Source organism: Coregonus clupeaformis, chromosome 1 (genome assembly GCF_020615455.1).
Source record: "Coregonus clupeaformis isolate EN_2021a chromosome 1, ASM2061545v1, whole genome shotgun sequence".
In the NCBI taxonomy this organism is placed as follows: Eukaryota; Metazoa; Chordata; class Actinopteri; order Salmoniformes; family Salmonidae; genus Coregonus; species Coregonus clupeaformis.
In genome coordinates, this window is record NC_059192.1 from 82,404,952 (window position 1) to 82,431,853 (window position 26,902).

The 26,902-nt window shown below is 42.4% G+C and overlaps 1 protein-coding gene across 4 annotated transcripts in view; it reads right to left on the minus strand.

The window, feature by feature from the left end:
• mcph1 (microcephalin 1) overlaps positions 1–26,902 on the minus strand; it is a 65,703-nt gene that overhangs the window by 34,103 nt on the left and 4,698 nt on the right. For 3 of the 4 annotated variants that reach the window (XM_041888194.2, XM_041888189.2, XM_041888182.2), the window contains exons 2-13: positions 8,657–8,724; positions 8,449–8,540; positions 8,231–8,349; positions 7,912–7,993; positions 7,525–7,636; positions 7,320–7,451; positions 7,114–7,197; positions 5,819–7,000; positions 5,069–5,190; positions 2,235–2,272; positions 1,918–2,080; positions 1,643–1,720 (exon numbers count right to left, since the gene is read on the minus strand). In XM_041888194.2, coding sequence (XP_041744128.1) covers positions 1,643–1,720; positions 1,918–2,080; positions 2,235–2,272; positions 5,069–5,190; positions 5,819–7,000; positions 7,114–7,197; positions 7,320–7,451; positions 7,525–7,636; positions 7,912–7,993; positions 8,231–8,349; positions 8,449–8,540; positions 8,657–8,699 — 2,247 coding nt within the window. In that variant the 5' untranslated portion in view covers positions 8,700–8,724. Of the gene's footprint in view, positions 1–1,027; positions 1,389–1,642; positions 1,721–1,917; positions 2,081–2,234; positions 2,273–5,068; positions 5,191–5,818; positions 7,001–7,113; positions 7,198–7,319; positions 7,452–7,524; positions 7,637–7,911; positions 7,994–8,230; positions 8,350–8,448; positions 8,541–8,656; positions 8,725–26,902 lie in introns of those variants that run through there. The other variant, XM_041888203.2, reaches the window with a different exon arrangement.

Here is a 26,902-nt window from a genome sequence, read left to right on the forward strand (position 1 = left end):
TGTATGAGTGGGGTACAGAGATGAGGTAGTCATTCAAAAATCATGTTAAACATTATTATAGCAACTTATTATGTGACTTGTTAAGCACATTTTTTATTCTGAACTTATTTAGGCTTGCCATAACAAAGGGGTTGAATACTTGACTCAAGACATGAGCTTTTCATTTTTTATTAATTTGTAAAAATGTGTAAAACATAATTCCACTTTGACATTATGAGGTAGGCCAGTGACACAAAATCAATTTTAAATTCAGACTAAGACAACAAAATTTGGAAAAAGTCGAGGTGTGTGAATACTTTCTGAAGGCACTGTACATTATTTAATTTAAATGTATAGATGGTTCACAAAATGTATTAAAATCAATGTGATAACTTTGATCGGCATGTTACTCAAAACATGTCATCATCAATGTCAATTAACCTAATTATGCAAGCAAATGTGATATCTATTACAAATTCTAAAGTGTGTTCAACTTTTTCCATGATTACACAATCGATTGATTATTTCGACTTCCACCTCTTTTGCCTGACTTACTACATACTCTGTCATGACTCCAATCTGTACAAGTTATCCAGTACTATGGAGCATATCTGCTTATATTTATCAATCTAATTTAATTGTTTTACTGTAGAAATAAATGTGATTTATGGTCATAACTTATTCATGTAATGAACTTCACCCATGCTTTTGTGAACATTCGGGACCACGTTATTTTTCACTTAATTCTTCTAAGTGACTGGTGGTATGAGCAGGATTAGTCTACTTGGGACTTTTTCTATGTGGAGTATGGAGAATGGTTTTGTCAACGTTAGGAATGCAAACAAATAGACTTTAGAACTTAATTCCAATCATGTTGAAACTACAACCTAGAGTTCTTATGTCTTCATTCTGCTTTAACACAAAACATAAAGCATTTGTTTTAATGTCTGATGTGTCATATGCCTCTGCTTTACTTTTACATTTAAGTCAGTTAGCAGACGCTCTTATCCAGAGCGACTTACAGTTAGTGAGTGCATACATTTTTCATACTTGATGAGCCAGACCATGCCTTTAACTTTCAATTCAGTTAGATTCTCTGACAATATCAGACGTTTTGCAGGAACTGCCAGGAAGCTATTTGCCTCAACACTATCCACAAGAGAGGAATCAGCACATATGGAGTATGTGTAAGGTAAAAATGCTGAATGGCCCCCCTCAAATCAAATGGTCTGGCTCATCAAGAGCCTTTAGGGAATGGGTGGATTGTTTTGGCCGCCACAACAGAACTGTGTGTGATTTCAAGAGGAAATGTGATGAGACATATTCTATACCAAAACACCCCTTCCCCTTCACAGATGCAGGACAAAGATTCATGAATGGAGGAGGACAGGAAGAGGCAACATCCACATCTGACACAGGATGCCGGAATAAAAAACAAACGCCTTGAAAATTAATGAATGGCAATAAAATTAGCAGGTTTCCAACCCACTTCCTTCTGTTTGGAATTCCAGGTCTTAGACACAGTTGTAGCATATGATAGTCAAAAAGATGGTAAACTGACCAGACTATTTCATTATAAAAGCATAGATTTAACCAATTTAACCCCAGCTGTGTGTTTAGATAAGAATGGTGTACAATATTAGCAGAATCTTCAGTTACTTACAGGTGCTGCTGGAAACTGATCTGAAAGTTCATATGGTTCTTCTGGAATCCATTGTCTTTGCTCCAAACACCACAAAATCTGTTTAGGGGAAAATTACCAGAGTTTACCATTGGCCAGATTCTTGAGCTGTGGAGTTTATGGATGGCAAAATCATGTGTAATGTACAATCTACAGTACAACGTGTGCTAAACAGCGTTGTGTTCTTCAACTAACATTCAAAAAATCTAAATCAGCTAATTCACGTTGCCAAAGACCCACACAAATAACATACATACCCACTCAAAAGAGAGGATCCAGCAGCCACGGGAGATGCCCAGGAGAATGTTGAGGGTCCGCCGGTGGCTCCCTGACACCACGTGGGTAGTGCTCTCACACACCTGGTCCACCACTGAGAACCCACCCAGAGCTCTTACCACCTGGGTCACTGTGTGCTGCTTTCTGAGGAAACAGAGGACAAAAGAGGAAAACCTGAAATGGGATTTCTAAATACCTAGGTTGAGAAAGCAAAGCATTGAATTCAACAAGACACTATCAAATGATAATCTGTCTAACATTCAAAAGGTGGATGTATCATACAGTTGGATATACTTACTCGGTGGGCATGCTTGTCATAACTAATGTCCTTAGAGTCTGAAATGAAAAATCAACCAAATGTAAACCAATTATATGCACTTTAGAGTACATTAGCATGTAGTGAGGTTCAATACAAAGTACACACCTAAAAAATTACCATGGGATAATAGCAGTGTTAAAGGCTTTATCAGTTTTCAATAGTTTCCTTATTGCGTTCCATTGTTGATATTGAGGGGCAACACAGCGGTACAGCTCTGGATAGGTAAACAGTATCTCGCTCATTTTCAAAAGAACACCACATGCCGGATATCTGCATATTTGATGTGTGAAGAGGAAATGAAACCCAAGGCCATGAACAGTGATAAACAGGCTGGAGAGCATCTGTATTGAAATAGAATTATCAACCTAGTTAGTGTGGTTCTGTCCCATCCATATCATGTGTGCACAGTGCAGTGGCCCCCCCACACAGCAGGCCATTAGCACTGAACACCTGAGTGCCAGTTAGAGAGACAGACAGGGCGACCAGGCTCTTTCCTGTCAGGAACCGCTCTCCAGTCCCCCAGCAGGAAGTCTGGGGTGAAGGCCTCCTGAGCAGAGGGCAGCCAAAACAGCCCACCAGTACACAGACCAATATATGACTGCTTTACAGGCATAACAGCCCAATATATGACTGCTTTACAGGCATAACAGGGTGCCCGTGACATCAATATGTGGCCAGGTGTGATCACTAATAAAAAGGTTGCAATGCAGGGGTTGGAAACAGGCAGCATACGGCAGGGGTTGAGGTGGTTTAAAACAGGCATTAGGTTGAGAAGAAGTTAACACAGTATATTGACTGAGCTGAGGATTATTTGACATTTTATCCGAGGGCCATCATGACTCAAATAAATAACGGTGTTAGAAATACAAAATAGTCCTTGCTTTTCATTTGAAGGTTTTCAACACCACCTAGAGCCTCCATGACAAAATAACCCTTTTAATCTACCATACCCGACATATAACACACCCAAAACCCCTATATGAATGCACATCATTGGTTGAAAAAGGTTCTCAGCTTTCTTTAGTAAAGCATGACATGGTTTGGGTCATCATTAATCACAAAGGATTAGCTCAGTGCTGAAATAAGTTACTTATCTTTAAGATGGACATAAACCATTACCACTGTGATGGATGCTGATTAAGTGAGATGGAAAATAATGCTGCAGTTGCTAATACCAAAGAAAGGTGTTTATCAGGGGGAAACAATGTTTTCAGTAGCAATTTTGTGTGCTACTGAGCAAGAGAATGCTTTTCAGACTTCAAAAAGGCCACAAAGACTTTCTGTTAGAGGGAACAACCCTAAAGCACTAGCAGTTCTATTCACTTTTCACTCCTTCAACCAGAAACAAACTATGAGGAATTTCAACAGCTACGTTTTGAAGGTTCCTCAAGGGGAATTTTTGGCTTCACTTATGCAATGGACATGTTCTTGCAGCAGTTGAAGAATGGGTCCACACTAAATAAACATGAGACAAAGAGTTGGTGTGAACTGTTGCACCAGGCTCCATTTCAATGGGCCTTGCACAAATGAAGGAAATTCTTTTGGATATGACGAGGTCCCCTTGATGGCCAGTCTATGCAAACTGAAATGACTCAGGCCCTATTCATACAGTGAAAGAGGTCAACTTCCATAGGCCCTTGTCCTAATCCATCTGGGGGTCTGGGATGGCCAATTTCAACTGAAAATCACCTTTGAGGGTATAAAGAACAGATTACAACTTGTCACGATTGAACAGTGACTTAATTTGCAATTGCCGTGCATTGAAAAACTTCAACAATCACATGGTTAGGCTACATGCTATGAATAAAGTGGTTATGACATCATGTTTCCTGAAGTTCTTTAAGGACACATACACAATGCCATCTTATAGAGCCAAGTACTCATTTCTACTTTAGGGTATCATACAAATGCTGCATGATACACATACAGGACAACTCCCCTTGCTGCTAAGGGAACAAAGTACACATCAGATGCCATGCTTCATCAACCCAAACAATTTTTCACCAAACATGAGTTATTTTAAAAGGACTTTGTGTCTTAAAATCACTATACTCTAGTGCCTCAGTAAACTGATTGTCTTAAGTTTGATACGTATGATACTGTCTGAAGAACAAAGAGGCTAAAAGTGGTTTATGTCATGGATGTTGCCCTTGCACATGACTTCTTTCCGCTTTTGGTAAGACTACCTTTGTCCAGATGCTGAGGGGGGTTGAGTCTAATCCAAAAAGAGCACTCCATAACCTCATAATGAGTTATCTTCTTACGTGGGCTCTTCATTCATTCATACAGTTCACATGGGAATTCAAACAAGATTCGTAGGGAAGATGAAAGCCATTTTCACCAGTGTTAAAAGCTGAAGTTTTGTTCAGGTTGAGAGAACACAAAGACTGAGCCAGGTGCATTTTCACAGACAAGGATGTTGTGCTACCAACATGGAGGTAACACACAGGAACCCCTGAAGACTACAGACAGAGCCCCTGTGGCAGCAGCTTCAAAGACTACTCATGAATACTCATGCGTGTACTGCACACTTTCTGAGCAGCTGTATTCAAAAGGAATGGAACACAAAGGCAAAAAGATGCCAATGTTCCTCCACGGTTTGGTTTCACCAAGCGATAGAGGACAAGTTTATAGTTTAGGAATTGTATTTAATTCCAAGTAGTATTTAATTCAAACTGTCAAGTTAATCAATATCTAAGAAATATATCTAAACCATAACATTGTTGAAAATGCTATTGTATGTTTAACGTCTTTAAATGCTGGGCTATAACAATTACAGCGAACACCACAACAGCAACTTAGAAGATGGTTACCTTTGTATTTTTGTCCATACTCTTGTCCACCACATTGACTTGTCTTTTCTGTTTGCTTAAATTGTCAGAAATTGTGTCTGTGACACCAGCTGCTGCAGCATATGCAGTTCCTCTGCCTACAACTGAAAATGTTGAAAATGTTACAAACAACACACACACACAGGTGCATTTTCTTCCTGCTGAATGCTGATTCACTTGTGTTTCTGTGCGATGGGGCTATCATGCGAACAGATATTGTCAGTAAGGTCATTCTGGAAAGAAAGGTTAACATCGGTTTATTAGAAAATGTACCATCACATCAGTATTAAAACAGTTAATTTAATCTAATTTTCCACTTGTGCTGGAATGACACTAGGCTATACTAAAACACAGTATGATTAACTTACATGGCCAAACATTTTCCAATGTAAAAGTAAACATTTTTCAGCCTTTGCTTCACAAATACTGATCAAGGTAATAATTCTGATGTGGCTAATAAGTGCTATGCTGTTGCTGTAATAAAACCCCATTTTGGGACACTTGCAGAGAAAAGATTGTAAATATTCATGTGGATAATGAAACCATGAACAACCACAGTGCCAATTCTACAGCACATTATTACTACCTGAGTCTAAGGTGTTTCATGTTGATCAGTTATATTGATTAGTAAAACATGCTAAAACAATCTCTTAAATGCCATTGCATTGATTAAATTGATGACATGGTAACATCCCAACATCTTGTAGTATTTAGGTTTTAGAATTCACATACTTTCCAAACGTGGGCTACTTTTCCCTCGATTGTCCTTGTGCCGAGGTAAGAGATACGAACTGTTTTGCTTATCTAGTGCTTTGTTGGCCGCTGTCAAATTTGGTTTTGAAAGGTGCGTGGGATCTGTTGACGCGCTCCACTTCTCAGGGGCACTAGTCAGTTCATCGGTTGAGTCTTTAGGCACTCTAGAGAATGACAATGTGCTTTGCGTACTTCTTTTAGTCACAGTTTGCTTTGTATTATTGTCCTCGGAGGATGCAAGTCCTTTTGTATCCTGGTGTGGGTGCTCGTGTTGATCCAACACGCTACTTACACTGCTGGACTCACTGGATGTCTCTTTTACAATTGGCACCTCATTTTTTCTCTTTTTGGCACTGACTAACTCAGACCTTGTGGTTTCACTCCTGCCCCTCTTCCTCTTCCCAGGGCTAGGCGGAGGCTCCAGTTCAAAGGGAACAAGAACCTTGGACAGTGATGACAAGCTGGGCAAAAGGAGACTTTGTTGTCTCCGAGGGTTGTTAGCTGGAGAGAAGAAGTCCTCAAATACCCCATCATTTTCATCATCATATGCACAGGAGGAGGCATGAGAGTCATTTGAGACAGTGCAAGATCTTGCCAAGGCAGGAAGCAAGGATTTTCTTCGTTGGCTCACATTTGATTTCAGTTTGGTAATCTTTACGGACGTTTGATGAGGCATATTGAGTTTTTCTGGTAAAATTGTAGAACTAGAAATCTCCAGATTAGCAGTTGGCTTACTTTCTGGAAGGGACTGTGGTGTTCTGCTTTTCCTAACAGGTGGTATGACTTTTGCCATGTTACTTCTGCTGGTTGATCGTCTATTTTTTCCCACTACGAAACTGTCAAATGTAAACACTGATTGCACACTCTTGCTACCCTTCGGCAGGTCATCCCGGCATGGACTATCTAAAGAGATGTGTTTCTTGATGCCATCACTTTTGATTGAGGTCCTTTTAGGATTTTTGTCTTGTTTACTTGCTTTTTCTTTAGCCGGTGAATTGGGTAAATTACTTGTCTTTTGTCTCGGCACAACGCTGCAAGGTGACATCCAAGGTTTCTGAAAGTCTTTCTTGTGCTGTGTTTCACTGGTGGCTTCATGTTGCTTCTCTCCATCTGTCTTATTTGAGCCAACAGATGCATTAAAGTCATCATCCGGTTCTTCATCTGCATAGGGAAAGATATGCCATTATGAGAATAAGAAAAGATACTGAAATGTATAATATTATATAATATATGTTAATTGACACCGTCAATGCATCTTATGTCCAAGTACTTACACAGTTGTTGCAAGAAAGAGCGGGATGGTATATTCCCAAGAGAAGTCTTGAGCTCAGGTGATAACCTAGATTGTATCTGTGAAGCTGAGAGAAAGCATTAACTAGAGTTGCCACATAACTCAGCTCTATCACATTAGACTCTGACCCATGTTTTGCTACACATACTATACACATCAAACAATTGGCCATACACACATAAAACATACCGGTCGGGGAGAGGTTCTCCCTTTTCTCTCTCATTTCTTTCAGGCGCTGTGCCATGGAGTCAGACCTTTTCATAGAAGGGCTGAAAACTATTCCGTTCTCTTCGTCAATAATGTAAGGGGACACATCTGTAACTAAACAGAAATACATTTCAATATGAAACCACATCCACACACAAAATGTCAGACATGAAGAGAGATTTCTTACTAAGAGGTGATTTTGGTACTAGGTCTTTGATAATCTTGTCCAGTTTTTTCTTCATGCGCCTGTCATTCTCAGGGGTTCTCTCAGGGGTGTCTCTTGGCTGCATACAACGATGCTGTATGAAATAAAATATATACAATTATTTTAGATTTGGATGAATCTCAGAAAAACTTTAATAGACCCTTTCAATAAAAAAATACTTAATTAGACCCATAGCCTAATTATTCATGTTTTTAGGCAAAAAGTCCTTGCTCAACTATATAATAAATGAAGAAATAAAGTAAATATGGTTTAACTATAGACAGCCAAGTAGTTGATGACAGTAATCAAAGAAAAGTTACGTACAGTAATTATTTTAACCTAGCAAAGAAATGTAAATTTGCTTATCACCCTTTTCTTGAGTGCTGGATTGACTTCATCATTTAATGCCGGACACAACTCTTCATTAACATGTTCACCATCATCTTTACATCTGCATTAATAAACCAAAACAACATGAGTGATAGGATAACAGAGCGCCCAACTATTTTATTTGTCTGTCAGTGACATCTTGTGGCTGATGTAATAACTGCAAAAACAACAAAATGGTAATATCACTGACTTGTCATCACGCAGACCAAAATATATTGAAGATACATCGTCGTCATTGCTATGACGATGCACTTTCAGGAAAAAAAGCATATAAACTGAAATGAAGCTTGAGGTTTACCTGGCCACCCAAAGGACAGACACAAGTCTCACACCAGTCTTCTTGGCTTTATTCCAAGTGGCATGATGGCCATTTTTAAAGACTACGTGGGTAACTTGTTTATTGAAGGTTTTTGATACCTGGAATTACACAGGGAAAATCACAATGTGAAATTTCACATAGTAAAAACAAACTTCTGTGTAATTAGTTAGCAGTGTAGCTATAAAAGGGTAACTCGCCTCAGCTCCCATATCCTGCAGCTGCTGGATGAATGGTTTGGAGTAATTCTCTGTTTTACTTGATGACCACACATCAACGTAGGCAACAACATCTAGAGAAAATATCAAAACCCCATACTTGATTCACATAAAAATGAGAAAATACATGAACAAACTGTAGCTAGTTAGGCAAGCTATTCAAACCATGAAATGTGTACACATCATTTACCTTTCAGAATAGCAGCACAGTTAGGCCTACTGTTTGAGGTCATTTGAGTCTCTTACTGAAGGATTTCCCTACAATCAGAGAAAAATAAGTAACCAAGTTAAATTTAGGGAAGGAAAGTGAGTCAGTTAGCTAGTGCAATGTGGGGGCTACACCCACATGCAAACTGAAACTCATAGCTAGCTAGCTTGCTCTCAAGAATCTAAGGCATTAACAAGTAATTATGTTTTATCCCAAGGGTTCTCAGCTATAAGCACCGCTTAAGGCCCGCAGACTGTATGATTTTAGCAGTCTTATGCCACGATTTTACCGTCCCAAATTCTTTGGTAGTAAACGGTTGTCGGATGACTGTGCTTGTTCAGTGTGACAGGGTCTAGGTCTGCCGATTAAGTACCACTACGTGTGGTCCTAAGCTCCGACAAAGTCACCAAAAAAGTTAACATATTGCAGCTTTAAGATACCATCATGAACAATGCAGTGCTGGCCACTCTCACGTAATGGGTGTGAGACACGCATTTGACCCTCTTCACACACTAATCACATCTCTCATTTCTCACGCATTGAAAAAAGTACTGCTCTTATTTTCTAATTAATCAAGTACGTTAACTTTTCAACAGTGCCTCCAAATAATTTTGAAATCAGAGCATATGCACCTGCAATTCTACATCAATAGCATTGTAACTGCGGCAGCATCACCCAGGTTGTCACTACTTACCACAGCCACAAAGTCAAAATTGGATAGGTGTATTTCGTAAAAAAATTCATGAAAACAAAAATATGCTTTTTGGTCTTCATTTAAGGTTAGGGTTAGGCATAAGGTTAGCAGTGTGGTTAAGGTTAGGTTTAAAATCTGATTTTAATAAGATAAATTGTAGAAATAGGCGGGGTTTAGTCATTTGTGGCAACTAGTGACGACCCTTCACCCAGGAGATCAATAATCTTTCTACAACCGCACTGTGAACCACGGCAGATTGAAGCTTGTGATTGTTCCCCAATACTGGAAGGGGGGCCTGAGTGAAAAAAGGTTGGGAACCACTGTAGTAAGGGTATGGGACCAAGGCGATTGGATGCGCATTTGTAAAGAAACGCCCCTCACGAATAGAGTGCAGCCACGGCAGACTGGACAGGCATGTTCGTTCTACGCTCTGATCAAAGTTTATGAACTCAATTGTCAAAAGAGCAGCACAATTGTCAACTAATTAATTTGCTGTCACTCCAGGCGCAGAATGCTTCCTTATGACAGCATGTGATAATTAAGCAATAAGGACAGAGGTGGTGAGGTATATGACCAATATACCACGGCTAAGGGCTGTTCTTAAGCACGACACAACACGGAGTGCCTGGACACAGCCCTTAGCCGTGGTATATCGGCCATATATCACAAACCCCTGAGTCACCTTATTGCTATTATAAACTGGTTACCAATGTAATTATAGCAGTAAAAATAAATGTTTTGTCATACGGTCTGATATACCACAGCTGTCAGACAATCAGCATTCAGGGCTCAAACAACCCAGTTTATAATCCACAAGTTACCACCGACTAAATCTGACGTTAAAATGCCTATTTACTCAGTTCCTTCTGACTGCGCAATCCACTGTCTCATCAGCCCAGCCAGGCAATTTATGAACTTGATCTCCACCAAAAAAAACATCTAGACATTATCTCACATTTCTATTTAGACTAACATTTAGTTTAACAGTGGAGATTTGTATAAACCTTGCAGTCTGTCTCTCCGATATTTGCAACATTGTTTCAATATTGAAATTTGATCTCCAGCTGTCCCATAGTAATGAATGTGTCGGGAGTTGGGATGAGAGACAGGCAGGCAGTGTTTCTCAGCCAGTTGTAATCATGAATCAGCTGGCATCATTTTTATGGATATATACAAAGAAATGTCAATTGAAAAGAAGTTTGAAGTGATTGTGTTAGCTGTGTTGTTGGCTAGCTCCTCTGAACAACAGTGTCCTGACGAGAGAGCACATTTTCTATGCCAGGCGAAATCACGCCTCATTAGCTCATTGTTATGTGTCCAAATAAATGTCACTAGAAAACAGCTTAAACAAACGCAAATGCAGCTATTCTGGCTGTACTGTTTGACGTGACTGTAAGTTAGCCATAGTTGGCTAGCTAGCAAGTAAGGGATAAGAACGTTGCCAGCAAGAATGGCAATGGAACATTTAGAACAAACGTCCAAGACTGAACGACTGGGTAGACTGGCAACCGAACCGATAGAACGGACGAACAGCCGGCTTGGGTAGCAACCCTAGATTTGTCGGGACTATATCTTGTGGAAGGATGAAATAACATTTATGAAAATATGTCAATCATTATTTGAATATGTTGGTAACCCGTTGTATAAAAGTGATAATGCCATCGAAGCCAGTGTTCGGAGGATATATTGGCACGGTTTGCCGGCCCTCGACTCTGTCTCAGGCCCAACACCCATGCCAATATATCCTCCAAACACCGGCTTCTCTGGCATTATCACTTAAATAGACTACTACAAGTGATTCAATCCACCACTTGCATGAGCACAGATCCATAGGCTACCTTATATTCACCTTGTTTGGTCATTAGCAATTTACCACTAGGTTCATTATGCTGTAACAACAAAAAGGCAGCATTCAGCATGAATTTTGGTAGGGTAACCTGATAACGGTATTATGAACATTATTTTGCCCAAACAAATTGTGAACCCAAATGTGTAATTGATTCTAGTGGGGCACTGGGGGGACAATAGATTGAAATATAATTTTGGTTGGGTGTAGGGCGGTGCAGATTTAAGCTATATCATCTTGTCTTCAGGAGACTTTATCATCTATTAAATGTATTTGGTCTTTCACAATAGCTGAGTAAGAACAATTCCCATCCCCTACAATGGGCTAAAATATAGTACAATTAGTCTGCTTATCGCAGAAAGAACACTACTGTTTTTCCCCATACTTTTATTATTTCACTTTTTCTGGTGTAATTAGGCTATTTGAATATATATATATATATATATATATATATATATATATATATATTTGTCTTATTGGGTATGACACTACAAGCCTGGCACACCTGTATTAGGGGAGATTCTCCCATTCTTTTCTGCAGATCCTCTTAGGTTCTATCAGGTTGGATGGGGAGCGTCGCTGCACAGCTATTTTCAGGTCTCTCCAGAGATGTTAGATAGGGATCAAGTCCGGGCTCTGGCTGGGCCACTTAAGGACATTCAGAGTCTCAAAGCCACTCCTGCATTGTCTTGGCTGTGTGCTTAGGGTTGTTGGAAGATGAACCGTCACCCCGGTCTGAGGTCCTGAGCGCTCTGGAGGAGGTTTTCATCAAGGATCTCCCTGTACTTTTTTCCCCTCGATCCTGACTAGTCTCCCAGTCCATGCCGCTGAAAAACATCCCCACAGCATGATGCTGCCACCACCATGCTTCACCGTAGGGATGGTGCCAGGTTTCCTTCAGACGTGACGCGTGGCATTCAGGCCAAAGAGTTCAATCTTGGTTTCATCTGACCAGAGAATATTGTTTCTCATGGTCTGAGAGTCCTTTAGGTGCCTTTTGGCAAACTCCAAGCGGGATGTCATGTGCCTTTTACTGAGGAGTGGCTTCCGTCTGGCCACTCTACCACAAAGGCCTGATTGGTGGAGTGCCGCAGAGATGGTTGTCCTTCTGGAAGGTTCTCCCATCTCCACAGAGGAACTCTGGAGCTCTGTCAGAGTGACCATCGGATTCTTGGTCACCTCCCTGACCAAGGCCCTTCTCCCCCGATTGCTCAGTTTGACCGGGCGGCCAGCTCTAGGAAGAGTCTTGGTGGTTCCAAACTTCTTCCATTTATGAAGGATGGAGGCCACTGTGTTCTTGAGGACCTTCAATGCTGCAGACATTTTTTGGTACCCTTCCCCAGATCTGTGCCTCGACACAATCCTGTGTCGGAGCTCTACGGACAATTCCTTCGACCTCATGGCTTGGTTTTTGCTCTGACATGCACTGTCAACTGTGGGACCTAATATAGACAGGTGTGTGCCTTTCCAAATCATGTCCAATCAATTGAATTTACCAGAGGTAGACTCCAAGTGGTAGAATCATCTCAAGGATGATCAATGGAAACAGGATGTACCTGAGCACATTTGAGTCACATAGCAAAGGGTCTGAATACTTATGTAAATAAGGTATCTGTTTTTTTATTTGTTATAAATTAGCAAACATTTCTAAAAACCTGTTTTCACTTTGTCATTATGGGGTATTGTATGTAGATTGAGGAGGGGAAAAAATTATTTAATCAATTTTAGAATAAGGCTGTAAAGTAACAAAATGTGGAAAAAGTCAAGGGGTCTGAATACTTTCCGAATGCACTGTAGATCAGGGGTGAGCGGGCAACCCTCTTGGAGTACCACCTTTAGACAGGATTTTCTACAGTCCTATTTTAAAGTGATAGTTCACCCAAATGAGTTACAAATGAGACTGCAATCCATCCTATGGTTAGCCACTGCCACCAACAGTTAAAGTTGAACTGACAGCTTTTTAACTACTTTGCAGATATGAAATAAACAGACAATCATAATGTCAGTAAAAAAATATCAAATTCCAGTTCATGCTTCAAAACCAACTTTATAAGAGGTTTTAAAAATAGGTTATATTTGACTGAAAATTCCATGACATACAGTAAGACATTGTTGGCAGAATAGACGGATGCAGTTCAATGCATGATTTGTATAATTCACCAATACATTTCTTGGTAGTCCAAAAAATATTGCTATCAGGTTGTAAATCACAGCTGGCCTGGTACATTGTTTGCAGCCTCCATTCGGGATGCACTGTTTCAGTTTCAATGACTCAATATTTTGAACAAAAACTGACCACTTTAACTAAGGCTGGGAATCTCAATACAATCAAACAAGGGCAATCATCACAAGTCAGTTATAACGTGGCTAATAGGCTAGCACACGGGTCAAACACAAGGCCTGCGGAACGAATAGGACACACAAGCGAGTATAAATGAGTAAACCATTGAGTCATCTACTTTATGAAATTACAGCCTGATGCACTCGCGTCTGTGAATTCAACTTCAATTGCGCTGCTTTCGCGCAGCGGAGGGAAAGTGTACAGACATGCCACAGTCCTAGCTAGGCTACTAAAATGTGGCAGTCTGGCTTCGGTTTTTAAAGCTTGACAATGAAATGAATAACCAAAAAAACAAAACACCATGCAAAGGAGAAACATGTAGACCTATTACAGCAACATTTGAGCAGTATTGAATACACAGCGGTAAAAATCACCTCAAGATAAAAACATAATATTCAATAATCAGTAAGTTAGACTAAATATTAGCACTTCATATATTCGAGGGTAATAACATTCAATCTGGATAATAACACAAAACAAATTATAAGGCTAGAGAAATGTATCGACAAATATTACAACAACATGCAACACCCAAACATGACGGAAGATAAACGAGGAGAATCAATCTCCAAGAGAAAACGCGACTCGTCGACTGATAGACTATTTATGCTTTTCACCACTGGGACTGGTAAGTGTGGAAAGCGACCTGTTGAAGTCGATAAATGACAAACTGGGCATACTAGAGTTGGTCAGTAATGATGTAAAATAGTTGAAGGCGAGTCTTGAAATGAGTGATGGAAAAGCTGCGATAATGGAGAAAGATACAAAAAAACTAAAAGAGACAGTCACTAAGATAGAAACGGACGTTAAGGAACTTAAAAAGGAGAACAACTTTCTGAGAGAAGCCGATGAGAGAAAATCTAGTACTTACGGGTATCCAGGAAAAAGAGGGAGAGGTAACCGAGACTATTGTGAAGGACTTCTTTCTAACAGCGCTTCAAATCCCACTCGAGGCTGTCGATAAAATCCAACTCGAACGTGTACACCGTTTCGGACAAAGAGGACAGATATATGAGCGTCCAATCGTTGCCAAATTCGCTTTTTTAAGGATAAAGTAATGGTTAAAAGCCTAGGTAAAAAACTTGCTGGCACCAACATAGGAATGAATGATCAGTTCTCGAGGGAGATTGCAGAACGGCGCAAAGTTCTGTACCCAATCTTCAAGGAAAATAGATTAAAAGGGAAGCGTGTTGCTCTCGTTGTCGATAAACTGTATATTGACAACCAAATGTACCGCGACACAAAGACTATTCCATGGCTATTCTGAAAGTTCTAATAGAGGAGTCGAATAATGGAGCACCAAATACTAGCCATTGTAGGGATTGTAATAATAAATAACATTTATAGTATTTCATAAAAGGATAAAACGGTATTACAAGAAAAGATAACAAGCAAAATAATACATCTTCAAATACAACTAATTAGAACACATGTACTCAATCAACATAGTGGAGATATAAACATAGCGAAAAGAAGACATAGAAGGCACAGTATGTGGGTATGTGTGGATGAATTGTGATGGAAGGTGTGGTGTGCGTTTTTGTGTTTGAATAAGTGTGGCATTAAGTGAGTGAGAAAGGAAATGGTTGCATATCCCAGAACCAACGTGTGTCTGTGAGCAGGGGTTGTGAGAGAGAGCTTTCAATTTTGTGCATATGAGGGATATACATTTTAAAATATAGTATACATCTAATCAATTTTTTTATTGTCCTATCATGATGGAACGATCCCCAACCCTATATCCTAGACACCCACCTGAGTGACCCATACACCAAAGAGAAGTCCCCATCTGTTTTATGGACCTGCTGTGAGTTGCCTATATGCAGCCTAAACAGAAAAATAAATGCGGTCAGAGACCTACTTGAGCAGCACCGCCCCCTCAAGATTCTGAGCCTGCCTGGCAGGGTTGGTCCTACAAAGCCAGAGCCCCCTGATGGGAGAGCATAATATACAAGGAAATTCTCAAAGCTCCTAATGAGAACCTTGACGACCTTGTACCTAGTCGGTGGGGATTCCACCCAGGTAGTGGCAGTGCTGGCAACACAGGCTACAGTAACCCATGGGGAGGGGGTCACACTCGGACAATCAGAGAGGGAGCTTATTATTGTGGCCCAAGTGGCACAAAATAATCAAAGGTCTGACTGCACGGAGATGCTTGGGAAAAATGGTTACAACGGGGTACCAGAGTGTTTGTGTCTCAGGTGAAGAGGGTGGATCTGATCTCCATCACCTAGGACTTGACATAGATTAAATAGATTGCTCAAATCTCACATAATTGTCAATTTTTGCTCAATCTTGCATGCTTTGTCAAACAGCTGTAACTGTATATGCATTCGTAAATCAGGTCCTTTCTTGAGTTGGGCTCTGGGATGTAACAACTATTGAGCATCTGATCTTATGGTTGATTGTGGAGTTAAGGTTTGAGTGTGTTAGAGTATGTGCGTGTATGTTTATCCCACATCTGTTGCAAGGGGGTAAGGATGTTAGGGAGAATATAGGATGAACCACAATAAATGTTTGCTAAAATAATAATTGCTTGTCAAAAATGTAATGTAATACAATGGCAATCCGGGTTATAGGTTAAAATATTATGCATTAACTGCCGACATTATTACGCATATTAATTGATAATGATGGAAAATAAGATTTGCAAGATATTTGAATAGATATATATTTTTAAATAGCTATATACAGTGGGGAGAACAAGTATTTGATAACCTGCCGATTTTGCGGGTTTTCCTAATTACAAAGCATGTAGAGGTCTGTCATTTTTATCATAGGTACACTTCAACTGTGAGAGACGGAATCTAGAACAAAAATCCAGAAAATCACATTGTATGATTTTTAAGTAATTAATTTGCATTTTATTGCATGACGTAAGTATTTGATCACCTACCAACCAGTAAGAATTCCGGCTCTCACAGACCTGTTAGTTTTTCTTTAAGAAGCCCTCCTGTTCTCCACTCATTACCTGTATTCACTGCACCTGTTTGAACTCGTTACCTGTATAAAAGTCACCTGTCCACACACTCAATCAAACAAACAGACTCCAACCTCTCCACAATGGCCAAGACCAGAGAGCTGTGTAAGGACATCAGGGATAAAATTGTAGACCTGCACAAGGCTGGGATGGGCTACAGGACAATAGGTAAGCAGCTTGGTGAGAAGGCAACAACTGTTGGCGCAATTATTAGAAAATGGAAGAAGATCAAGATGACGGTCAATCACCCTCGGTCTGGGGCTCCATGCAAGATCTCACCTCGTGGGGCATCAATGATCATGAGGAAGGTTAGAGATCATCCCAGAACTACACGGCAGAACCTGGTCAATGACCTGAAGAGAGCTGGGACCACAATCTCAAAGAAAACCATTAGTAACACACTAAACCGTCATGGATTAAAATCCTGCAGCGCACGCAAGGTCCCCCTGCTCAAGCCAGCGCATGTCCAGGCCCGTCTGAAGTTTGCCAATGACCATCTGGATGATCCAGAGGAGGAATGGGAGAAGGTCATGTGGTCTGATGAGACAAAAATAGAGCTTTTTGGTCTAAACTCCACTCGCCGTGTTTGGAGGAAGAAGAAGGATGAGTACAACCCCAAGAACACCATCCCAACCGTGAAGCATGGAGGTGGAAACATCATTCTTTGGGGATACTTTTCTGCAAAGGGGACAGGACGACTGCACCGTATTGAGGGGAGGATGGATGGGGCCATGTATCGCGAGATCTTGGCCAACAACCTCCTTCCCTCAGTAAGAGCATTGAAAATGGGTCGTGGCTGGGTCTTCCAGCATGACAACGACCCGAAACACACAGCCAGGGCAACTAATGAGTGGCTCCGTAAGAAGCATCTCAAGGTCCTGGAGTGGCCTAGCCAGTCTCCAGACCTGAACCCAATAGAAAATCTTTGGAGGGAGCTGAAAGTCCGTATTGCCCAGCGAAAGCCCCGAAACCTGAAGGATCTGGAGAAGGTCTGTATGGAGGAGTGGGCCAAAATCCCTGCTGCAGTGTGTGCAAACCTGGTCAAGACCTACAGGAAACGTATGATCTCTGTAATTGCAAACAAATGTTTCTGTACCAAATATTAAGTTCTGCTTTTCTGATGTATCAAATACTTATGTCATGCAATAAAATGCAAATTAATTACTTAAAAATCATACAATGTGATTTTCGTTTTAGATTCCGTCTCACAGTTGAAGTGTACCTATGATAAAAATTACAGACCTCTATATGCTTTGTAAGTAGGAAAACCTGCAAAATCGGCAGTGTATCAAATACTTGTTCTCCCCACTGTATATATACAGTGAGGGAAAAAAGTATTTGATCCCCTGCTGATTTTGTACGTTTGCCCACTGACAAAGAAATTATGAGTCTATAATTTTAATGGTAGGTTTATTTGAACAGTGAGAGACAGAATAATAATAATCCAGAAAAACGCATGTCAAAAATGTTATAAATTGATTTGCATTTTAATGAGGGAAATAAGTATTTGACCCCTCTGCAAAACATGACTTAGTGCTTGGTGGCAAAACCCTTGTTGGCAATCACAGAGGTCAGATACAATAGCCAATAGCCATTGTGTGCCGGGTGTAGCACGAAGCTAGCTAGCTAGCCGTTCTTCAAACAAAGTCAACACAGTGGCCATTGCTAGCTACCCAACACGACCAGCTAACTGTACGGTAGTAGCCAAATACAATATACTTGTCCTAGCTAGCCAACGTTTAATCATTGCTGCGTCATGAAAGGAACTTGACACAGACACGAATGATCTGTTTAGTGTGTTATCACACTATTGGTGGTTTGTTGTGACCAAGTGTTGGTGCTAAACGGTGTGTTATTGTTATTGGATGCTAGCTTGCTAGTTAGCTATGGTGTCATAGTTAGCTAGCTGAATAAAGTGGGTTGAGTCTATTCCTTTAAACATTGAACCGCTGTGGTTCAAAGCAATTCTGGTTTCTAAAGGTGGAAGTTGGGAGAGTTTTTGTTCGGGTGGTTCAGTGAAACAATTTTAGTTTCTGAGGTAGAAGTTTTTGGTGAGGGAGGCCCTGCTCTCTCCTCTCCCAGATGCTTAGCTCATTTCATTCCGATCTCCTCTGCATTTTTGTAGCCATTTGCTACAGCCTGTCAACTATGCCTCTGCCTATCCCTGTTCTCTCCTCTCTGCACAGGCTACACAAACGCACCACACCGCGTGGCTGCTGCCTCTCTAACCTGGTGGTCCCTGCACGCACCCCACACCTGGAGTTCCAGGTCGCAGGCAGCCTCTGGAACTGCCGTTCTGCTGCCAACAAAGCTGACTTCATCCCAGCCTATGCCAACCTCCAGTCCCTCGACTTCCTGGCGCTGACGGAAACATGGATCACCACTGAAAACACTGCTACTCCTACTGCTCTCTCCTCGTCTGACCATGTGTTCTCGCATACCCCGAGAGCATCTGGTCAGAGGGGTGGTGGTACAGGAATCCTCATCTCTCCCAAGTGGACATTCTCAATTTTTCCCCTAACCCATCTGTCTATCTCCTCATTTGAATTCCATGCTGTCACAGTCACTAGCCCATTTAAGCTTAATATCCTTGTCATCTATCGCCCTCCAGGTTCCCTTGGAGAGTTCATCAATGAGCTTGACGCCTTGATAAGTTCCTTCCCCTGAGGATGGCTCACCCCTCACAGTTTTGGGGGATTTCAACCTCCCTATGTCCACATTTGACTCATTTCTCTCTGCCTCCTTCTTTCCACTCCTCTCCTCTTTTGACCTCACCCTCTCACCGTCCCCCTACTCACAAGGCAGGCAATACGCTTGACCTCATCTTCACTAGATGCTGCTCCTCTACTAATCTCACTGCAACTCCCCTCCATGTCTCCGACCACTACTTTGTTTCCTTTTCTCTCTCGCTCTCCTCCCACACTACTCACTCTGCCCCTACACAGATGGTAATGCGCCGCCCGCAACCTTCGCTCTCTCTCTCCCACTACTCTCTCCTCTTCCATCCTATCATCTCTTCCCTCTGCTCAATCCTTCTCCCTCCAATCTCCTGATTCTGCCTCCTCAACCCTCCTCTCCTCCCTTTCTGCATCCTTTGACTCTCTGTGTCCCCTATCCTCCCGGCCGGCTCGGTCCTCCCCTCCAGCTCCGTGGCTTGATGACTCATTGCGAGCTCACAGAACAGAGCTCCGGGCAGCGGAGCGGAAATGGAAGAAAACTAAACTCCCTGCCGACCTGGCATCTTTTCACTCCCTCCTCTCTACATTTTCTTCATCTGTTTCTGCTGCTAAGGCCACCTTCTACCACTCTAAATTCCAAGCATCTGCCTCTAACCCTAGGAAGCTCTTTGCCACATTTTCCTCCCTCCTGAATCCTCCCCCCCCTCCCCCCCCCACCCCCCTCCTCTCTCTCTGTGGATGACTTCGTCAACCACTTTGAAAAGAAGGTTGACGACATCCGATCCTCGTTTGTTAAGTCTAATGACACTGCTGGTCCTGCTCACACTGCCCTACCCTATGCTTTGACTTCTTTCTCCCCTCTCTCTCCAGATAAAATCCTGCGACTTGTGACTGCAGGCCGCCCAACAACCTGCCCGCTTGACCCCATCCCCTCCTCCCTTCTCCAGACCTTCTCCCCTACCTCACCTCGCTGATCAACTCATCCTTGACCGCTGGCCATGTCCCTTCCGTCTTCAAGAGAGCGAGAGTTGCTCCCCTTCTCAAAAAACCAACACTCGACCCCACTGATGTCAACAACTACAGACCAGTATCCCTTCTTTCTTTTCTTTCCAAAACTATTGAGCGTGCCGTCTTTAGCCAACTCTCTTGCTATCTCTCTCAGAATGACCTTCTTGATCCAAACCAATCAGGTTTCAGGACTGGTCATTCAACTGAGACTGCTCTTCTCTGTGTCACGGAGACTCTCCGCACTGCTAAAGCTAACTCTCTCTCCTCTGCTCTTGTCCTTCTAGACCTGTCTGCTGCCTCTGATACTGTGAACCATCAGATCCTCCTCTCCACCCTCTCCGAGCTGGGCATCTCCCGGCGCGGCTCACTCCTGGATTGCGTCCTACCTGACCGGTCGCTCCCTACCAAGTGGCGTGGCGAGAAGCTGTCTCCGCACCACGTGCTCTCACCACTGGTGTCCCCCAGGGCTCAGTTCTAGGCCCTCTCCTTTTCTCCCTATACACCAAGTCACTTGGCTCTGTCATATCCTCACATGGCCTTTCCTATCATTGCTACGCTGACGATACACAACTAATCTTCTCCTTTCCCCCTTCTGATAACCAGGTGGCGAATCGCATCTCTGCATGTCTGGCAGACATATCAGTATGGATGACGGATCACCACCTCAAGCTGAACCCTGGCAAGACGGAGCTGCTCTTCCTCCTGGGGAAGGACTGCACGTTCCATGATCTCGCCATCACGGTTGACAACTCCGCTGTGTCCTCCTCCCAGAGTGCGAAGAGCCTAGGCGTGACCCTGGACAAAACCCTGTCGTTCTCCGCCAACATCAAGGCGGTGACCCGCTCCTGCAGGTTCATGCTCTACAACATTCGGAGAGTACGACCCTGCCTTACACAGGAAGCGGCACAGGTCCTAATCCAGGCACATGTCATCTCCCGGCTGGACTACTGCAACTCGCTGTTGGCTGGCCTCCCTGCCTGTGCCATTAAACCCCTACAACTCATCCAGAATGCCGCAGCCCGTCTGGTGTTCAACCTTCCCAAGTTCTCTCATGTCACCCCCCTCCTCCGCACACTCCACTGGCTTCCAGTTGAAGCTCGCATCCGCTACAAGACCATGGTGCTTGCCTATGGAGCAGTGAGGGGAACGGCACCTCTGTACCTTCAGGCTCTGATCAGTCCCTACACCCAAACGAGGGCATTGCGTTCATCCACCTCTGGCCTGCTGGCTCCCTTCCTCTGCGGAAGCATAGTTCCCGCTCAGCCCAGTCAAAACTGTTCGCTGCTCTGGCACCCCAATGGTGGAACAAGCTCCCTCACGACGCCAGGACAGCGGAGTCACTCACCACCTTCCGGAGACATTTGAAACCCCACCTCTTTAAGGAATACCTGGGATAGGATAAAGTAATCCTTCTACCCCCCCCCCCCAAATTGTAAAGTGGTTATCCCACTGGCTATAGGGTGAACGCACCAATTTGTGAGTCGCTCTGGCTAAGAGCGTCTGCTAAATGACGTTAATGTGCCCTTGAGCAAGGCACTTAACCCTAATTGCTCCTGTAAGTCGCTCTGGATAAGAGCGTCTGCTAAATGACTAAAATGTAAAAAATGTAAATGTCAGACATTTCTTGTAGTTGGCCACCAGGTTTGCACACATCTCAGGAGGGATTTTGTCCCACTCCTCATTGCAGATCTTCTCCAAGTCATTAAGGTTTCGAGGCTGATGTTTGGCAACTCGAACCTTCAGCTCTCTCCACAGATTGTCTATGGGATTAAGGTCTGGAGACTGGCTAGGCCACTCCAGGACCTTAATGTGCTTCTTCTTGAGCCACTCCTTTGTTGCCTTGGCCGTGTGTTTTGGGTCATTGTCATGCTGTAATACCCATCCACGACCCATTTTCAATGCCCTGGCTGAGGGAAGGAGGTTCTCACCCAAGATTTGACGGTACATGGCCCCGTCCATCCTCCCTTTGATGCGGTGAAGTTGTCCTGTCCCCTTAGCAGAAAAACATCCCCAAAGCATAATGTTTCCACCTCCATGTTTGACGGTGGGGATGGTGTTCTTGGGGGTCATAGGCAGCATTCCTCCTCCTCCAAACACGGCGAGTTGAGTTGATGCCAAAGAGCTCCATTTTGGTCTCATCTGACCACAACACTTTCACCCAGTTCTCCTCTGAATCATTCAGATGTTCATTGGCAAACTTCAGACGGGCCTGTATATGTGCTTTCTTGAGCAGGGGGACCTTGCGGGCGTGGCAGGATTTCAGTCCTTCACGGCGTAGTGTGTTACCAATTGTTTTCTTGGTGACTATGGTCCCAGCTGCCTTGAGATCATTGACAAGATCCTCCCGTGTAGTTCGGGGCTGATTCCTCACCGTTCTCATGATCATTGCAACTCCACGAGGTGAGATCTTGCATGGAGCCCCAGGCCGAGGGAGATTGACAGTTCTTTTGTGTTTCTTCCATTTGCGAATAATCGCACCAACTGTTGTCACCTTCTCACCAAGCTGCTTGGCGATGGTCTTGTAGCCCATTCCAGCCTTGTGTAGGTTTTACAATCTTGTCCCTGACACACACACACACACACACACACACACATATATATATATATATATATATATATATATATTTGCGAGAGAAAAAAACGTATGGGGGATTGGAAGTGATGCAGACAATTAGATTGTAACTTCCATCAATGTATCTGAAATATTAAAGCTGATCTACCCCCTAAAAAAATGAAAAAAATACATTTGAGCAGTAGCCTAGGCTGTAGGGTTGAGCGATATCCAGATTTTAATATCCTCATACCATCCTTCTCTCACACCGGGATTTACGGTATTAGCTGCTTAGCACACAAGGGGGCGACAAAAACGCAAAAAAGCTCTGTGTTTATTACCAGAACGCTTACAACATTAGCACAAGTAAAAGCGAATTTCCATGGAGGCTGCTAGCTAAATATGCTATCGAGCGCAAAAGAAAGAAAAAAACGAATCGCAAAGACAGGCAATCCAGCACATAAAGTTATACATATACAGTTGAAGTCAGAAGTTTACATACACCTTAGCCAAATACATTTAAACTCAGTTTTTCACAATACCTAACATTTAATTCTAGTAAATATTACCTGTCTTAGGTCAGTTAGGATCACCACTTTATTTTAAGAATGTGAAATGTCAGAATAATAGTAGAGAGAATGATTTATTTCATATTTTATTTCTTTCATCACATTCCCAGTGGGTCAGAAGTTTACATACACTCAATTAGTATTTGGTAGCATTGCCTTTAAATTGTTTAACTTGGGTCAAACGTTTCTGGTAGTCTTCCACAAGCTTCCCACAACAAGTTGGGTGAATTTTGGCCCATTCCTCCTGACAGAGCTGGTGTAACTGAGTCAGGTTTGTAGGCCTCCTTGCTCGCACACGCTTCTTCAGTTCTGCCCACAAATGTTCTATAGGATTGAGGTCAGGGCTTTGTGATGGCCACTCCAATACCTTGACTTTGTTGTCCTTATGCCATTTTGCCACAACTTGGAAGTATGCTTGGGGTCATTGTTCATTTGGAAAACCCATTTGCGACCAAGATTTAACTTCCTGACTGATGTCTTGAGATGTTGCTTCAATATATCCACATAATTTTGCTTCCTCATGATGCCATCTATTTTGTGAAGTGCACCAGTCCCTCCTGCAGCAAAGCACCCCCACAGCATGATGCTGCCACCCCCATGCTTCACAGTTGGGATGGTGTTCTTTGGCTTGCAAGCACCCCCCTTTTCCTCCAAACATAATGATGGTCATTATGGCCAAACAGTTCTATTTTTGTTTCATCAGACCAGAGACCATTTCTCCAAAAAGCACGATCTTTGTCCCCATGTGCAGTTGCAAACCGTAGTCTGGCTTTTCTATGGTGGTTTTGGAGCAGTGGCTTCTTCCTTGCTGAGTGGCCTTTCAGGTTGTATCGATATAGGACTCGTTTTACTGTGGATATAGATACTTTTGTACCTGTTCCTCCAGCATCTTCACAAGGTCCTTTGCTGTTGTTCTGGGATTGATTTGCACCTTTCGCAACAAGGTACGTTCATCTCTAGGAGACAGAACGCATCTCCTTCTTGACCGGTTTGACGGCTGCGTGGTCCCATGGTGTTTATACTTGCTTACTATTGTTTGTACAGATGAACGTGGTGCCTTCAGACTTCCACAAGGATGAACCAGACTTGTGGAAGTCTACAATTATTTTGCTGAGGTCTTGGCTGATTTCTTTTGATTTTCCAATGTCAAGCAAAGAGGCATTGAGTTTGAAGGTAGGCCTTGAAATACATCCACAGGTACACCTCCAATTGACTCAAATGATGTCAATTAGCCTATCAGAAGCTTCTAAAGCCATGACATCATTTTCTGGAATTTTCCAAGCTGTTTAAAGGCACAGTCAACTTAGCGTATGTAAACTTCTGACCCACTGGAATTGTGATACAGTGAATTATAAGTGAAATAATCTGTCTGTAAACAATTGTTGGAAAAATGACTTGTGTCATGCACAAAGTAGATTTCCTAACCGACTTGCCAAAACTATAGTTTGTTAACAAGAAATGCGTGGAGTGGTTGAAAAACGAGTTTTAATGACTCCAACCTAAGTGTATGTAAACTTTCTACCTCAACTGTATATAGGTAGGCGCTACCGAATGTCATTTTTGTTGAGTGTGGACATTTACAGTCGAATGTGAACGAGAGCCATTGTGCAAATGAACAAAGTTTTGGAGCATGCTGGTCTGAAGGAAGAAAAGTACCAAAGATTTGTATAACTAAACCAAGAGACCACAATCTGTCGTTTCCAATGGGAACAAATGAGTCATAGCAGGCAAAACAAGCAAGGAGGTGGGCAAAGCCAAGCACGAGCTAGCGAGATCCTATTGGCGTGTTCTAGCATGCATCTGCATATTTCCGTTAGGGAACGCCTACTCTGTGAAGTGTGCAATAACTCAATTCGCCGTTGCACTCCTTCTAAACAATGCAATTTTAAAACATTTGCAAAGGGTAAAGTATACAAAACTTAGTCCACTCTGTTCATAACATATTCTAGTTTTTGGAACAGAAAACTTTATTGAGATCAAATGTTTCATCGATGAGAAAATTTGCAGAATGTCGGCCAAAATCCATCTCGCCAGCGGGCTTCTCTCACTACCATATTTGGTAGCGAGTGGAAACGCCAAGTAGATGCTTCACATTTATATATCCGGTGAAATATCGGTCTCATTTCTCTGTGACAGTACTGTGTACACTGTGTGTGGAGTCTGGGAGTCACTCGGGCAACGGGCCTGCCTGCTCTGAGAAGATAGGAGCAGATGGTCCAAGAACAGAGAGAAGAAAAACGCAAGGAAATCAAGGTGCAGTGGCAGCTGTACAAATAACTCATGCAAAGGGCATTGACTTCTCAAACACGGCAGTAAGCTAACACAGTATGATGCCCTGTGACCTTTTTAATTCGGCCACTTACTTAGATAACTAGCAAGTTAAACTTAGGGGTCGCCCTAACTAGGGCTGGGCAATATGGCCTAAAACATATCTAGATTTTTTCAAATGTATGGGCGATTCACGATGTACAGTACTAGTCAAAAGTTTGGACACACCTACTCATTCAAGGGTTTTTCTTAAATGTTTACTATTTTCTACATTGAAGAATAACAGTGAGGACATCAAAACTATGAAATAACACATGGAATCATGTAGTAACTAAAACAAGTGTTAAACAAATCAAAATATATTTTATATTTGAGATTCTTCAAAGTAGCCACCCTTTGCCTTGACAGCTTTGCACACTCTTGGCATTCTCTCAACCAGCTTCATGAGGTAGTCACCTGGAATGCATTTCAATTAACAGATGTGTCTTGTTAAAAGTCAATTTGTGGAATTTCTTTCCTTCTTAATGTGTTTCAGCCAATCAGTTGTGTTGTGACACGGTAGAGGTGGTATACAGAAGATAGCCCTATTTGGTAAAAGACCCAGTCCATATTATGGCAAGAACAGCTCAAATAAGCAAAGAGAAATGACAGTCAATTACTTTAAGACATGAAAGTCAGTCAAGTGCAGTCGCAAAAACCATCAAGCGCTATGATGAAACTGGCTCTCATGAGGACCGCCACAGGAAAGGAAGACCCAGAGTTACCTCTGCTGCACCTCAGATTGCAGCCCAAATAAATGCTTCACAGAGTTCAAGTAACAGACACATCTCAACATCAACTGTTCAGAGGAGACTGCGTGAATCAGGCCTTCATGGTCAATTTGCTGCAAAGAAACCACTACTAAAGGACACCAATAATAAGAAGAGACTTGCTTGGGTCAAGAAACACGAGCAATGGGCATTAGACCGGTGGAAATCTGTCCTTTGGTCTGATGAGTCCAAATTTGAGATTTCTGGTTCCAACCGCCATGTCGTTGTGAGGCACAGAGTAGGTGAACGGATAATCTCTGCATATGAAAAAGAAAAAAGTATGCACTCACTACCTAACTGTAAGTCGCTCTGGATAAGACGTCTGCTAAATGACTAAAATGATTTTTTAAATGTGTGGTTCCCACCGTGAAGCATGGAGGAGGTGGTGTGAAGGTGATTTACTTAGAATTCAAGTCGCAATGATCATGAGAACGGTGAGGAATCAGCCCAGAACTACACGGGAGGATCTTGTCAATGATCTCAA